Source organism: Diadema setosum, chromosome 8 (genome assembly GCF_964275005.1).
Source record: "Diadema setosum chromosome 8, eeDiaSeto1, whole genome shotgun sequence".
Classification (NCBI taxonomy): Eukaryota; Metazoa; Echinodermata; class Echinoidea; order Diadematoida; family Diadematidae; genus Diadema; species Diadema setosum.
Genome location: NC_092692.1, coordinates 35223400 through 35238912, shown reverse-complemented (window position 1 = coordinate 35238912; position 15513 = coordinate 35223400). Strand labels below are relative to the sequence as shown.

General features: G+C 37.1%; 1 protein-coding gene across 1 annotated transcript in view; it reads right to left on the bottom strand.

Annotated features, from left to right (window-relative positions):
• Positions 1 to 12952, bottom strand: part of LOC140231610 (ras-related protein Rab-26-like) — an 83286-nt gene extending 70334 nt beyond the window's left edge. Inside the window, exons 1-2 of the mRNA XM_072311760.1 lie at positions 12827 to 12952; positions 1334 to 1444 (exon numbers count right to left, since the gene is read on the bottom strand). Of these exons, the coding sequence (XP_072167861.1) occupies positions 1334 to 1444; positions 12827 to 12895 (180 nt within the window). The 5' untranslated portion in view covers positions 12896 to 12952. The remainder of the gene's footprint in view (positions 1 to 1333; positions 1445 to 12826) is intronic.
• Positions 12953 to 15513: the final 2561 nt, after the last annotated feature.

Here is a 15513-nt window from a genome sequence, read left to right as displayed (position 1 = left end):
TGCTTGTCTCCCAGAGACAGGGGGCAGGATAATTACGGCAGACAAGATTGCCAAATCTGCCCACCCTCCACAGCCAGCCTGCATTCATCTATCTCTGGCAAAGGTCTGATCAGCTGTTGCTATTTGAAGTCGGGATGATTATCGCAAAGTCCAACTAATCAGCAAGCTAATTATTTACTTTTTTCCCCCTCTCCCATTATCCCTGTAATGGTTGTCTGCCATTTACCTTGTAGGACTCTCCGTAATCAGACACACAAATCTGTTTATTTATACGAAGAATGTGTAATGACACTTGCCTTGGACACTGTTGTATGTAAGGTTTCACTTGAAAAAAACAACAACAAACAAACTAAAACATTAAAATAAAACCTACGTACAATCACTGGACTCTGACTGCATGAAAGTTATATGTCATCTTCAAAGGTATTTAACTAAATTCCAATGAAGAGGAATCCCCAAGGAATTCAAACAGGAGGGAACAAGGTGACGTTAACCCGCTGAGGACGAGTCCTGAGTATACTCGGGTAAGTGTTTATGGAAAATGAGTGATGAAGCAGACTGTCCTCAATGAGTTAAAAACCTTGGACCTCAAGAAGACCCAGAGAAAACCCAAAGAAGGCATGTACAAAAATATTTTTAAGAACAATACAAGTGGCTCCCATGAAAACAAAGTCTCTGAGACTGGCAGAACTATCTTTCCTTATGTATACTGAAATTTTATTATAGCTGAAAAAATACTTTTGGGACTTGAATTTATACTTCATTCTATTGAGATTTCTGTTATAAACCAAATTTTTTAAATCGGGAGTTCACTGTATCTTGGTATCATTATTATAAGTACAACTACTAGTATGTACATCAGTAATGTGCCAATTGACAAAGAAAGCACTCCAGTGTGTATGCCAACTGACGATCAAATTTTCACGCACAGTGAAGATTGAAGCTACTACTAATCTCAATTTGACAAAGACTGAATGAAGACAATTTGATTCTTCTCACAGTTTTGTCTTGTACATGCCCTATCATAACCTTTGATTTAATTTGTTTGTTTGTTTGTTTTTTTTTACAGTGTCATTATGAAATACCAAGTATGACAATTTCAGAGTACAGCATGTGTTGGTCACCATATAATAATGGTGACATGACTTGCTAATGCGACAATTGCTCTGATCTAATTTTCTCCGAGGACTTTGATTTCAGTTCCAGTTTGATGTGAAGATTAGGATTAGGGTTGGGTAATGTTTGCGGGTAGAATGTATGTTTGGCTTAGCATGCAGATATTTCACGGGAGCAGTTGCCGCTGGAGTAAATGTCATAGAACCACCACACTCACCCTGAAGTCAATGCCAACTGTGGAAATGAAGCTGCCAGAGAGGAAAGCGCCATCTTTGAAGCGGACCAACAAGCAGGTCTTGCCTACTCCGGAGTCACCTATTAGCATCACCTGCATTGAGGGAGGGAGAAAGGAGGATGGGATGAGATATAAGGAGAAAAATTACCTAAGCATCTGCATTCTGAATGAAAAAAAAAAAACAGTGCTAACAGAGGCAACCATTAACATTTCAGTGATTTTGTAAGCATGTACAAACACACAGCATTCAAATAGAAGTGGAGTTAATTCATGCCAAGTGTATTATGACAGCACTCTCAGGGGCGGATCTAGCTTTTTATAAAGGAGGGGGTTGGGGGCGGTGTGCGAGGGAGCGTAGCAACCGAGCCCGAGCGAGCGGAGCGAGCGAGGGGGGGAGGGTGTGGAAGGGGGTGTTCCCCCTCCCACAGTAGGGAGAATTTTTGAAAATCTGTGTGTGAAAATGGCATTTTCTTGCATCTAAAACACCACTATTTTTGGTATAGAGGTCATTGCCATAAATAGAAAAAAAAAGAAATTACAAGTTTTAAAAAAAAAGATAAGATAAAAAAAAAAATGGTCCCCGGATTTTTTTTTTTTTTTTTTTTTTTTTTGGGGGGGGGGGGGGGGTTGCAACCCCCCCAACCCCCCCTCTAGATCCGCTTCTGACTCTTTATAGAATTCTCCCAGAATGAGACACACCGTATATAATTACTGTAAACATGTTGTATACGATGTTTCTTCACATTAATTCCTCAAAAACAAATTGTGGATGCTTGAGAAAACATCCTTCTATTGTAAAAGTTGTAAAATTACAATGTGTACACATTCATGTGTTTTTACAGTGCTGTAACTGATCAATCTGAAAACGACAATTTCAAGAGACAAGAAAAATACAAGATACTGATTATTGTAACAACACCTTCCAGCGCTTTTGGGAGAATGTCCCAATACAAAGAGCAGTACATTTTATTTGCACTATTTCCTGTACAACTGTATCCTTCTCCCATTCTCTTTGCACTCTACATTTGATATTGAATGCAGTCTACATTCTTTAATAACTGCCATAACTGGCCGCCAGCCAATCTGAAAAGTAACCATTAAGGGAGAAGAAAGTACCATGTCCTGTTTTTTTGCCCCAAATGCAAAATGGCAAACTTGTTATCAGCATACCACCATTTCCGACCAAACAATCAAATTACACTGTAAAATTTGATTGAATTTTAGGATCATATGACGCACTACATGTACCCAATGGCAATGTCTCTGCATTGCATACAAATTGTACAGTCATGTAACATGGTTTTTGCAACCATTTTGTTTTGTTTTGTTTGCTTCATTTTGGCGCAAGCACAGTCTATTCATATGAAGCAAATAATAAGAAATGAAAAACAAAGTTAGAACGGTGAGGTGTATTCACTGTTCTGCATGCTAGCTTGGCTTTAGGCGAGACATAATGCAAAGGTCAGACAGATATCAGAAACCATTTTCACTTGATTGTGAAGGAATACTGAAAACAGCAATGAGGAGACTGCACATTTTGAAACAGAACAAAAAAATATACATATGCCATTCCTGTCTCTAAGGCACTGAGGCTGTTTTCTGAAATGTTAATGTCTAGATTTTAGCTACAACTGGGGACTTCAATATGTCTAACAATAGTTAAAAAATAATGCACCAGACTCATTGCATTTAACACATTGAAACTCATGGGTTTTTTTCTTATAGGATGCCCCCCAGTTATAGCTGACATAATTAAGTTCGGCAGTATTTTAAAACAGAATGAGTCTCTTGCTTGGGTCTTGCTTCTTCTTCTTCTTTTTTTTTTTATTTTTTTTTTTTAGATATACACGTGTCTGGACAACCATTAACATAATAACAAGTGCACTCAAGAGCAAACATGTCTTTTCATTTTGTCATATTTTGAAGTGACACAGTTTTGGTCTTGAAAATAAAAAGAATACTCACCTCACACATATTCTTTTCTTTTTTTACTGACAAATTCAGAATTGTAAGCCAACAATGTTTACAGCACCTACTAACTAAAATGATTATTATGGGTGACTTTCAGTATATCTCAAAATCTTAAAATTGAAGATGTGATCTAAAAATACATGAAAAATATTAGAAATATTTTAGTCCAAACATCATGGCATCTTGGTCACCACACGGTGGTTCATCCACATGTAGTCAATGGGCTGAACAAAACAACAAGTGTTGTACACTGTACTCAAGCAAAGCACATACATGTACAATTGTATGAAGAGTTGGTTAATTTCAAGAACAAACATTTTCTACATTCTGGACAAAATGTAATATTGCAAATTACACTGTGCTCTATTCTTTTTCTTCCTAGTCTGAAGTAAGAAATATACCGTTCATGTACTGAACATCTTCAAAAAAAAAAAAAAAAAAAATCAAGCATGTTTCAGTATTTTGCACTAGGGCACTCTGATAAAAATGGCAACCTGCTACAATAATGATTGCAATTAAAAAGTAAACAAAAAATATTCTAAATGTCAAACATGCAAACTTATTATATTTCTACAACTAATTTCATCATCAGGTTTAATTGAATACATGTTTATTCACGAAGAAGGGCCCTAGAAAGCTAATTTTTATATTTTGCCATTTAGTGCAAGAGGTGATTATGCTTCATTTGCAAATCTACCTTTGGCATTATGAAAAGGTTAATAAGTAAGCTTTTAAAAAAAGGGAATATGATGGCAGTGTTTTGAGAACTGATATCCAGCGATCTTTCTCCACAGGTATACCAAACAGTGACTGGCATTTGCAGCGATCTCCTATGACATTCAACTATGGAAAAGATCTTCATGATAACATTTGCGTATTTTTAGAAAGGTTTTCATGCTCAGCAGAAGTGTACAGGCATCAATATTTCAAAGTCTCTTCTCTTTCTGGGTTTTTCTTATACTCCTTCCATAAAACTGACAGAATGTGGGCTTTATACATGGTAATGAAATAAAGAGAAAAAGTGGATTCTGCATCAGTATCCAGTGCAGAGTACACACTGGATTTTTCCGCATAATTAACAGGGAGACGATTGTTGACAAGCTGCAAAATCTCCTGTACCATTATGCACTTAAACATACTGTAGAGAGTAAATTCATGGCAAGGTTGCCAACGTGCACCATAAACTGCACTTAGGTAAATCCTATTTATTGTACAAGCGAACTACACCATGTATTTGATGCATTGCCACAGAGTCTCATTACAAAGCCTCATAATTCTTCATTAAACCGATTATAGAATGCAGAGTAAAATACACATCATTACATCTACTGTGGCTATCTCATGCATGATGATCACATAAATGTACAATACAATCAGACATTTCTCACTTAAAATTTAATTGAAAAAAAAAACACCTTTATTGATAATCCATAACTTCTGGGTGAGCAATAGCGGCTTCTCAAACCCCCTAGCATTTCTACTGCAGCCGAGGCTCTTTGAAGCTGCTAGAGCAACAGGCTCTGAAACCAACCCCAGAACCTGACCTGACTGGACCTTCTTATCTGAATTCTGCCTGTTTATACTGAGCTGAAAGGCTACTCGAGGCTGCTTTATCTACAGGAGGCTTCAGAACCCCCCTTTTTGCTTAAACTGGGTGAGAGTTTTCTAGCAGAAATTTTACTGAATAGCGTCACTTTCAAGCTGATGCAACCAGAACATGGCTCTGTATTTACCAAGAAATGAAGGCGAAATGGATGTCAAGGGATCTTTCAGCAAATTACAAGCATCTAAATGTTTGGTCAATTTTTTCCTCTTCTTCATTCAAGACTGAGATCAGTACATGCCATTACCACATGAACTTTCATTCATTGTCTATTAATCTAAAATTTTAGCACAATACATTGATCAAACTAAGTGTATTAATCAGACAGAAATCTGGTTTGTTGAATGTGGAGCGACTTCCATTTTGTAGAGAAATGCAGCCATGTCATAACCTACAGCATGCTGAACTTGTTTTTACTCTGTTATGACTATGGATCTGAGCACTGCCAACTGAAAAAAGTTAAAAAAAAGTTTGCTGTCCCTAAATTTGCAGTCATGGCTAGCAGTCAATATTACAATGTAAGCACCGTCATGCAAAACCCTTGGTGATTCTGATCATAACGAGATTATTCAGCAAAATATCATATTTATGTTGCAGTATTAATAAATTACTGCCCAGGCTCAGTGTTCAGCCTTGACCTATACAATCCACTTGGAAAACATGGCATATATGTACAATAACTATATCCAGCCTTAAATACTCCCTTTCTGAGATGTAAATCATACATGGTAATGTCCAAACGAATTGAATGCCTCCCTTGTAAATGTACGAGGTCTAATGCAATGCAAATGGAAAATTCATAACAAGTCGCGCATATCCCTCACAGCAATTAAGACTTCGCAATAATTCATGCACCCGCTTGTATGGCATGGCAGTGCCGATGTGATTTGTGCGATGGGCAGCGGCGGAAGGGCGACATGCCACATGCACGCAGCTTGTGGATGGATTGATTGTGATTTAATTGCCGACATCAACCGCCGTAATCACACATGATTCAGAGCCATCTGTGGATGTGCGCTCGGTATTCCATGGCCTGTCCTTCTTGCGCTCACTGTGGTATCTGTGCAGTCAATAGCACCACAGACCTTACAATCGTTTACCTGCTGTGTGAATCAGCCAACCATGGGTGATTCGGCTTGAACACAAATCAGTCTGGTGTTATTGAATATATCATTACTTATTGTATCAACATCCCACTCTGCAATTACTGAGCTACCCTTTTCTTATTTTTTTTCTCATTCCCCCCCTTCTGCCTATCTCTGTCTCTCTGTTTTTTTTATATAATTTCATCTATCTCTCTACATTTTAAATGTCTTTTCTAGTCTGTCTCTTTAATACAATATGCTGTTCACAACTGCTTGTGTGTGTTTTTATCTCTTGATCTTTTGTATGCACGTGTGGTAAATTTTTGTGATTCACTTGTCTCATAATACCTAACACCAACAAAATAACGTGTTCCAAACCAGCAGTCCTTTTAAAATCATGCACCTATTTGGGCCTCTCATTCTACGCACATCTGATTCCACATGGATTGCAGCCATGGTCGATAAATCCACAATCTAAAGCCAGAGACGGCATCTGGTTTTGTTTTGTGCAAACTTGTGGATGCAGTGTGTAGTACAATGTACATACATTGGGTAACCAGACAACATGGAATGTACATTAATTCTCAAGGTTTCTGGGACAAGTACGCCCCCAATGAAAGGTGTCTCACAGGTTATGGAGAAAACTCCATTTAAACAATGTTATTCAGTCAGCACTTATAGCTATAGTTGACATGGGAAAGTTCATGTGTTATGAGAAACTCTGGTTGTAGTTGTTTGTTTTCAGCGGGGCCTACATTGTGTATTTACTTCAACTGACGGAAGATATCAAAGCTACACTTGACATGTATGTACAAGTGTATGTCCACACAGATGCTGTTTATCCGTCACATGTGACGTGACATAAAATCATGGGCATGATGACACAACTCATGTAGTCACACAACAGAAAATGGTGCTAATTTTGATGACTTTAATCTTATTATATAGTCATCAAAATTACTTACATTTTAATATCATAACACACATCAGTTATGGTTTCTGCCTGTAAAAGTTGATATATTCAAGGCACATACATTGTTTTACCAAAACAAAGGCAAATGATAAAAAAAAGTTGTATACAGTAGAGGATATATTTACAATATTTGGCATCTGCTGGTATGTGGTATACTAAAATACCCAACCAAAGATAATTTTCATTGATTTTACCTTGAGACGTAATCTTCTGAAAAAATAAAGAAAGAGGTAAAAAAGTACTTATATACAAAATACATGTACCATATGTCTCAAAACCAGGAAGAATTCTAAATGTACATTTTATATTAATTTGCACTAACTCTGTAAATACCTCACCATCAATGACAACAATTACAGTGTAATGCATTTCTATAAAATGATTGTATTGAGATATTGGGTTAGTGTTCTGTTGGTGGCTCCCTCAATCATGATACAACTTTAGGTTTTCACAGGATGTGAGAACAATCAGGTAGCATTGACTTCAAAATAAATTAGTAAACCACCTTCTAGTGGAAGACAAGAATTCATCATGCTTCCTACTCTCTTCACTGTTGACTTAGAGTGAAGAGTGAAACTTTGTTCCATCGAAACACACTTAAAGGTCCAGTTTACCTTTGGGAGCAGTGATTTCAAAAATGTTCAAGATATCACATTTGATGCATATGTGTAGGTCTGTTGTATCATAAAACATCCTACCATATGAAATATTTGCAATAAAACCTAAAATATAAGGAGATATCAGGGTTTTTCTCAGTAAACCGTAACTGTATACGGTTTAGTCTGGAAACATTTTTATTATAACTATTGTTCACATTTTGTGTATTTAACAACACGTAACATCGATTATATGGATTCAAATTTTGACAGTGGTTGTTTCTATCCCTAACTCACATTTTAGAACTATTTTAAAGCACAAATGCTTTCATCTGCAAATGGTAAATTATGCCTTTAAAGGTGAAGTCTTGGGCAAAGCGTTTGTCTCACAGATCTTATCATCATAAAGGCACTGTACATAATTCCAAGAAAATGTCATGTGGCCTTTCCTCCACTTTGATAAATAATCCTCTTGACATTTCTGTGGCACAATGATGCTTCATGCCGACACCATTATTGACTTATCCACAAAGAATTTTGGCAATCAAACAGACAGGGCCTGGAAGACACTCCACAGAAATACTCGAATCACCTAATAAAAGCCCCACCCCATTCCCCTTCACCTCTTACAAATAACATCCACATGTATGCGCAATTTGGATAAGAGTGTGCCATGCATGAACCTCACATTTCGATGCAGAGGTCAAAGTGCAGTTAAGATTCCTGAATAGACTCCCATTTAAAAGCCATTCACTTAATTTATGATTACCTACATTGTATATTTCATGTACACATTATGAACAGTTTAACTTAAAAAAAGAAAAACTTGTGTTAACTCAAGATTATATTGTGTCTATGAATGATTCAAGAATAATTATACACTATGGCCCGAATTCACGAAGGTGGTTTAAACTTAAACCGTGGTACAAATTTAGACCATGGTCTAAAATAAGCGTTAAATAGGCGTACAAATACTTGCGCGCATCAATGCACGTTTTTTACTGGATGCCTGTTAGCGTACGCAATCTGTCAATCATATCTACGCAGAAGAAATATACATAAACCATGGTTTAAATTTAGACCACCTTCGTGAATTCGGGCCTATATGTACACCCTACATGTATGTAGAGTTTGTTGTTGGCATAGTTCATCCTGCAAATGTAGTTGGTTTGCCTTATAAATGATTTTGAATATATTTCAAATGAAGTTCAACGGATGTAATATTGAAAGCAATCTCTAAACCTTGGAGTTGTACCTGGATGAAAGACATTGACAAATTCAAAAATAATATCCCCATTCACTTGACAGGGTGTTTTACAAATTTTTCTTCAGTTGGGTGAGCATAAAAATAGAAATACAAAACAGTAATCATGTAACTAGGTCTGCTTGTGTTGACATGATCATAAAATGCACTAAACTGGAATACATTGCAACTCAAAGATGATTTTGATACAAGTGTAGAAGCCAAGCTCTATCCATTTTCGATCAAGTCAAATATAGCTGTAGATAGTCTACAGCTGTAGATGTTTTTTTTTTTAATCGGTCTTGGCAAGTACGCAATTAAGATGGAAATGAACATTTTTCTTCTTTCAAATTCGACTAGCAAGGTAAAATTCATCAACATATTATGATCAAGATTTAATTCCATTTATTTACAAATAGTATAAACTGCACAACAAAAAGATGATAATTGCAACTTATTAATCTACAAATACATACTAGTGTACGATGGATTTTGTACATTACAAATTGCTGAGATACCAGCAAATTGTTCCCCGAGGACTTTTGTTTTAAAGCCAAAAGAAAATGAAGTATTATACAGTGTATCCTTTTAAGACACTGCAGCTAATTGTAAAAAAAAATATATATGGTACCAGAACAGTACTGTTCCTGAGAAGCCCAATTCACTATCAATAAATCAATACCTTCCTTCAACACATAAAGATGAAATGCACATACAGACTGTATGTACTATCTTGAATTTAAATACTAAAAGGGTCACCTTCAGGAAAACAATATAGAGAGGCAAACAAAATGTTTTAAGCATCCTAATCACACTGAGCTTTAACAGAGAATTATACACATGTACTCTATTCCACTTTATGAATGTCATAAAATTCTCAATGTTCCTCCTAGGGTGATATCCTTTTTCAATTAGAGACAGTCTAATCACACATGTATGCATGCAGAATATAATTTCTTTATCAACTGAAAAGCCCTACATTTTGTGAAACAGTACAAATTAATGCAAATACAGTGTACAGTAGGTCTGATACAGAGCAAATTGTAGTGTGGTGAAAATTTAGCACTCTTTTTTTTAATGAACCATTAGATCCGAATATATGATACAATTAAAACGTTAATGTTTATTTACAGATCAAATATTGTGAATGCTTCATATTCAAAATAGTAATACATTGTAATACCGAGGACTTCAAACAAAGTTAAAGGGATATGATGGGTACACAACTTTGTGAACCACTTTGATCTCTGTCATTTGGCTATCATTGGATAACATTAATGACACTTAAAAAAATTGGATGAATCCCTCCACAAAATGAAATGTCATCAACTGTGTATAATAAAATTAATGTGGAGGCTGCACAAAAGGTACACATACACTGTACATGTCTGAGGCAAATATTTAGACTTCTCACTTTTCATAACAGGGTTATCCTTTTTTTACATTTTAATCTGTTGCATTTGGAGGCTACAATTGAATACAAGTACTGGTCTTTGTTCTCATCATTTTTTCCCAAATTTTTGTATACATGTACGTGTACCTCTTGATTTTGTGTGTGTGTGTGTGTGTGTATGTGTGTGTGTGCCATTTGTGATGCAATTTCACATTCTTATGTACAGTGAAGAATAAGTAGGCCTATACACATGCTAGCTGTAATAGTTATTGTATAGTGTGCATATGTACATGGCGTCATCACCTGTAATAGAATGTACAGCAGACAAGCCTTGTGGTTATAATAATGCTCAATGATGGTTACGACCAGTGTTGCATGACAACATGACTATTGGCCTTCAGTTGGTTTATCTACACCGACTTGTTGTACAACGCTATGCACAATAACAATAATGAGCAGCAATTCTATTGATTCACAATGCACACTTTTGCCTCCGGGACGAGGTGCTCACTCATTAAAGGTAATTAATTTGAGCCACTCAACTAACCCAGCCTTGTCACTCCCCATGGTCTGGGTGTGTGTGTGTGTGGGGGGGGGGGGGGGGAGGAGGGTGTGGGGGGGGGAGGGGCAGTGGACCATCAGAATCTCTGTGTGAGCAGAGGTGAGACCTTATATATTGTTTGCTTGCAAATATCTGGCTACGCAAATCAAATCTAAAGAAGAATTCTATTCAGTGAGGAGAAAAAACATAACAGAATTCCTGGCTGTATGTTTAGATAATCTTGAATGATTCTTTGTAAAACATAACAGAATTCCTGGCTGTATGTTTAGATAATCTTGAATGATTCTTTGTAATGCTCTAGGGAAAAGCATGTGCTGTAACTGAGCTACAGCTGTACATACAGGTCAAAGAACTGTATTCTTGGTAAATATGAACATACATGTATAATCAATAGCCACAATCACCATGTTTTAATAGCAATATCATCACTACTTTACTCGTAAATCAATTACCATCAGTAGCATTATATGATTATCATTTACATTTATGTGCAATCTACATAATATTGGTGCTCAAAACAAATGGAATTTATTGGACATGTGTACAAGAAAGTGGCGAACAAAATGTACGGTAGTAATGGCAGCATTATATAGTTCAAGGCAAACAAAATAAAAGAAGGTACTGTCTCATATAGTATATTAAAGCCATGAAAACTTGGCAACAAAACACATACATACAAACACACACACACACACACACACACACACACAAACAAACAAAAATGCCCAGCAACACCAGCTGTCTTTATACTGCAGAAAAGCTACAAGATTTAAGGGGAATGACTGTCAATGTTGAATGTACTGTAACAAATGTGGTACTGCATGATGATAATAATGATTACTATCATAACTTGCAATTATTGAATACATCATCATCATTTCACAATATTATCTATGACATAGGCACTACAGTTGCATATTTGATAGAGGTCTAAATGGATTTTATCAGTGAATGAACTTATGTTCACGAATGAATCATTTTTTTAAATGTGTGTGTGGGAAAGATGTCTTGGGAAAGATATTGGGATATTGTTATTCAATATTCACACGTATCCTGCACCTACGATGTCAGCAATTTTACATTTAGTCAGTACAGAACCTAAAGAAGAGTGGCCATAACATCAGGGGTAAATTTGGGAAGGTCGTAGCTCGTAGGTCTTTAATCCTTCTGTTGATGGGAATATCATAAGCTCCCATCACAATGAGATGATACTGAAGATAGAAGGCAGGTGATTTCTGATCTGCTTGTTTATCCACAATAATTTATAAGCACACGAATCTTAAGATTTTTTTTCTAGATGTGTCTAAACTTACATGTAAATATAAGAAATTTCATTTAATTACCTTAACATCTACAATTTTGGTTCAAAATTATTTCATTTCCGACTCCAAATTAAACTGAGCTACATAGCCTAGTTTAGTAGGGCCTACACACATACAGTATGTACTCTTATAGTAAATAAATAATAATGATAATTATAATAATAACAACAATACTCTTATCATTATTGATTATAGTTTATACATAGTATAATGGTATATATTCATAATACTGAACAAAACAATGAAATGTTAATTTTGAAGTCTTTTGAGTCATTTGAGCAAATTGCCACTCATGCATGGCATGGCTCTAAGTAACAAAACACCAACACCAGCAGGCACACTGTGGATATATCACTAGAGTGATGCTAGCCCATACAACAATCAATCACTGCATGCACTCTTCCAGCGATACACACCACTGCCACCACCACCATCGAAGGTCCTGCTGTCCCGCTCCAGCTACAATTCAGTCCTTATACTAGGTGTGTTCACACGTTCGTCAATGGCAGCTCACACTCGTGACACTGATATGCGAGCTGTTGACGAATATGCTGCACGATTTTCTCACTATATTGAAGTAACATACGGCAAAGATTGTTTAGATTGCTTAAAATAAATTACAGCTATTGATATTACGGGAAAATTCGGCCTGTCAGCGGTAACTCTTTTGATCTTTTGGTTATTGGGGGATACCCCTACTGGGGCCCTCCTAGGCCTCTCCACTTACCTTGCACGCGAAGTCATACTCGCCCCCGAACGATCCCGAGCGAACAACACCGTTACTTGCCACCGACATGGCGCAAGTTACTCCTGCTCTATCTCAACCACAGAAGAAATAACTCCATGCAAGAGCGTCAAAAATACTGCTGAAAATCCTCTTATTTCCAAATGGAACAAGTTGGAATATCCTCAACTCCTATATCTGACCTCAGCTTTAGAATAGGAGCCTCAATAATGTCGATTTTCGATGCCGTAATTGTGGCTCAGGCAAGTTGGAAATCACAGTCGTCTGCAGGGTTCTGGAAATACGCCGCTCGATATACACGCACAGTGAACAACAGCAGCAGATATTCCCATGTACCACGGAGTGAGCCTCAAAAACCGCACACAGTGACTCTGAACGCGCACGGTAGCCGCGACTAACGCACGGAGTTCAAAGGCAACCAGTCTATTAAAGCACCTAAAGATAGCCAAATTGAGAGAAAACCGCACAAATAAAGCCAACTGTGTTGTGTTAGTCGCAGCGAGATGCCCTAGTTTGTGTGCTGCCATCGACGTTGGAAAGCTATACATTTTGAATCGTCAGCTGCTTGCATTATCATCCCCATTTCCAGTTCTTTAGTTGTCTTTTCCCATGAGCTAGATGTTTTCTCGGTAAGAAAAAAAGAAATGAATAAAATAATACGTTTTTATAAGACAAAGCCTCCATTGTCAGCAACATATTGTTTTTCAAAGAATAATTCAGTTGCACTTGATTCGTTAATTATCATTATGACACCGTGTAGATTCATCCATTGATTTTGAAATCTTTGCAAGATGTAATTCTACATTTACATGTACAACATATCTTTTTTTTTTTTTTTTTTTTTTAGAAGAGAATGGGAATGAGTTGTAGGACCTACAGAGAATTGGATAAATAAAAGGTCACATTCGTCATGCAATCTCAATCAATACATTAACTACACATAAATTATCGCAATCCTGAGGGGGAAAAATCATTAATTACACGCCCATTTGGATTTTAACATGAATGTTCAATTACATTTCATGTAATTTCCTTAGTCTTTGACACAGCCGTTGTTTCTTATCAGGAAGTGCCTGGATCACACTTGTCTGAACAGCAAACAATTTGTTTTTATTTTAATTGCCCTGTTGAATAACTCCCAGATTTCCAAGGGACGGATCCACAAAGACATGCACAATCATAGTAATTATCGTTAGCTGCACTGCGACAACAAATACAGCTGTTTCTTTCACACCTGTTGCCATAGTAAATGCTTCTTTTGTATATAGTTTCCGAACATCTATAATTGTTTCTCAACCGTAGGAACATTCCTATCAATATCTTGTTGGTGTATGCAGAACATGTTGCGTGCGTTTGTGTGTGTGTGTGTGTGTGTGTGTATGTGTGTGCGCGCGTGCGTATGTGTGCAAACACTTATTCTGAAATTGGCCCAGAGTGAGAGTATACCCAAGACCCATGTAAAAGAACAAACACGGAAAACCGCATGTATAATCCAAAGTGCAGTAACACTTATTATGACGACACAATGAGGCTACATTAATTGCCCATGACGCAAAATGTAAACAAACTCTGTCATTGTGACGTTTGAGGTCAACGCACCTCCTGAAGCGCACTGGAAATGTCTTCGCGTATCTTGCGCGTAACAATGAGGAAATACGCGCTCTCACGTGGTCATGGCAACAGAATCATTTGGAGGAAGAAAACACATGGCGTCGCTAATGTACGAAAGCACAACGCAAAGTAGGCCTACAGATATGACGGAATTCATCTCAGTAAAATTTCAGTAACGGAACAGAGCCAAACTTCAAATGAAGGTAAGGCTTGGAGTGAAGCGTTATTAACCATCGTTTGCCGCGGAGAAAATGTTATGTTCATTTTACAATACGATTTTAAAAAAATGTGGGCATTGGCAATGTTTCGCCGTTGTGTTTATGCTTCTGTGCGTTCATTCAGGATCAGTTCAGTTGGCGCTCACGCGCGTTTTGCTGCGAGATGAAAAGAGATCACGTCAAAAATAATCTTTCGGTCGCCTAATGAGATTCACCGTTTGTTTGTTTGTTTTTTAATTGTCTTAATGTCCTAGAATCAAGAAATTAGGGCTTACTAGTCTTCTTAGATTCCTTGAGTCCTGTTTCTCCGTGGATCATCCATTTTCTGTAAGAGAACCTTTCTAAATGGCGATTATAAACTGTCATTCTATTTCTAATCTAGGTAGTGGTAGATCTAGAAATATATTATGAAATACTTTCATAGTTTTCATATCTTCAGAGGAAGCTTAAAAGTAGTTAAGCTGTGCATTCAAGCCCTTCATTCTTCATTTAGATTGGAGTATGGTTGGGGCACCACCTATCGACAGGGCACCTTCCCATCGACACCCTGCGTATCATGGCTATTTGCGTATAGAACGAAAAAGTACGCGCGGGATTAAGTGTCATTAGCTATAAAAACAATAAAAACGAAGAAACGAAAATCAAACTCAAACAAACCAAGCTAAAAATTACACATCCGATCAGTAACGACGCATGGCTGTGAAATTCACGTGTATTACCTATGGCCTGTGAAATTCACGTGTATTACCTATGCTGTGAAATTCACGTGTATACCTATGGAGGAGAGGGGGTGCCGATCGCAAGGTTCCCTTTTTAGCTGCGCGAAGAAAACGGAACGCA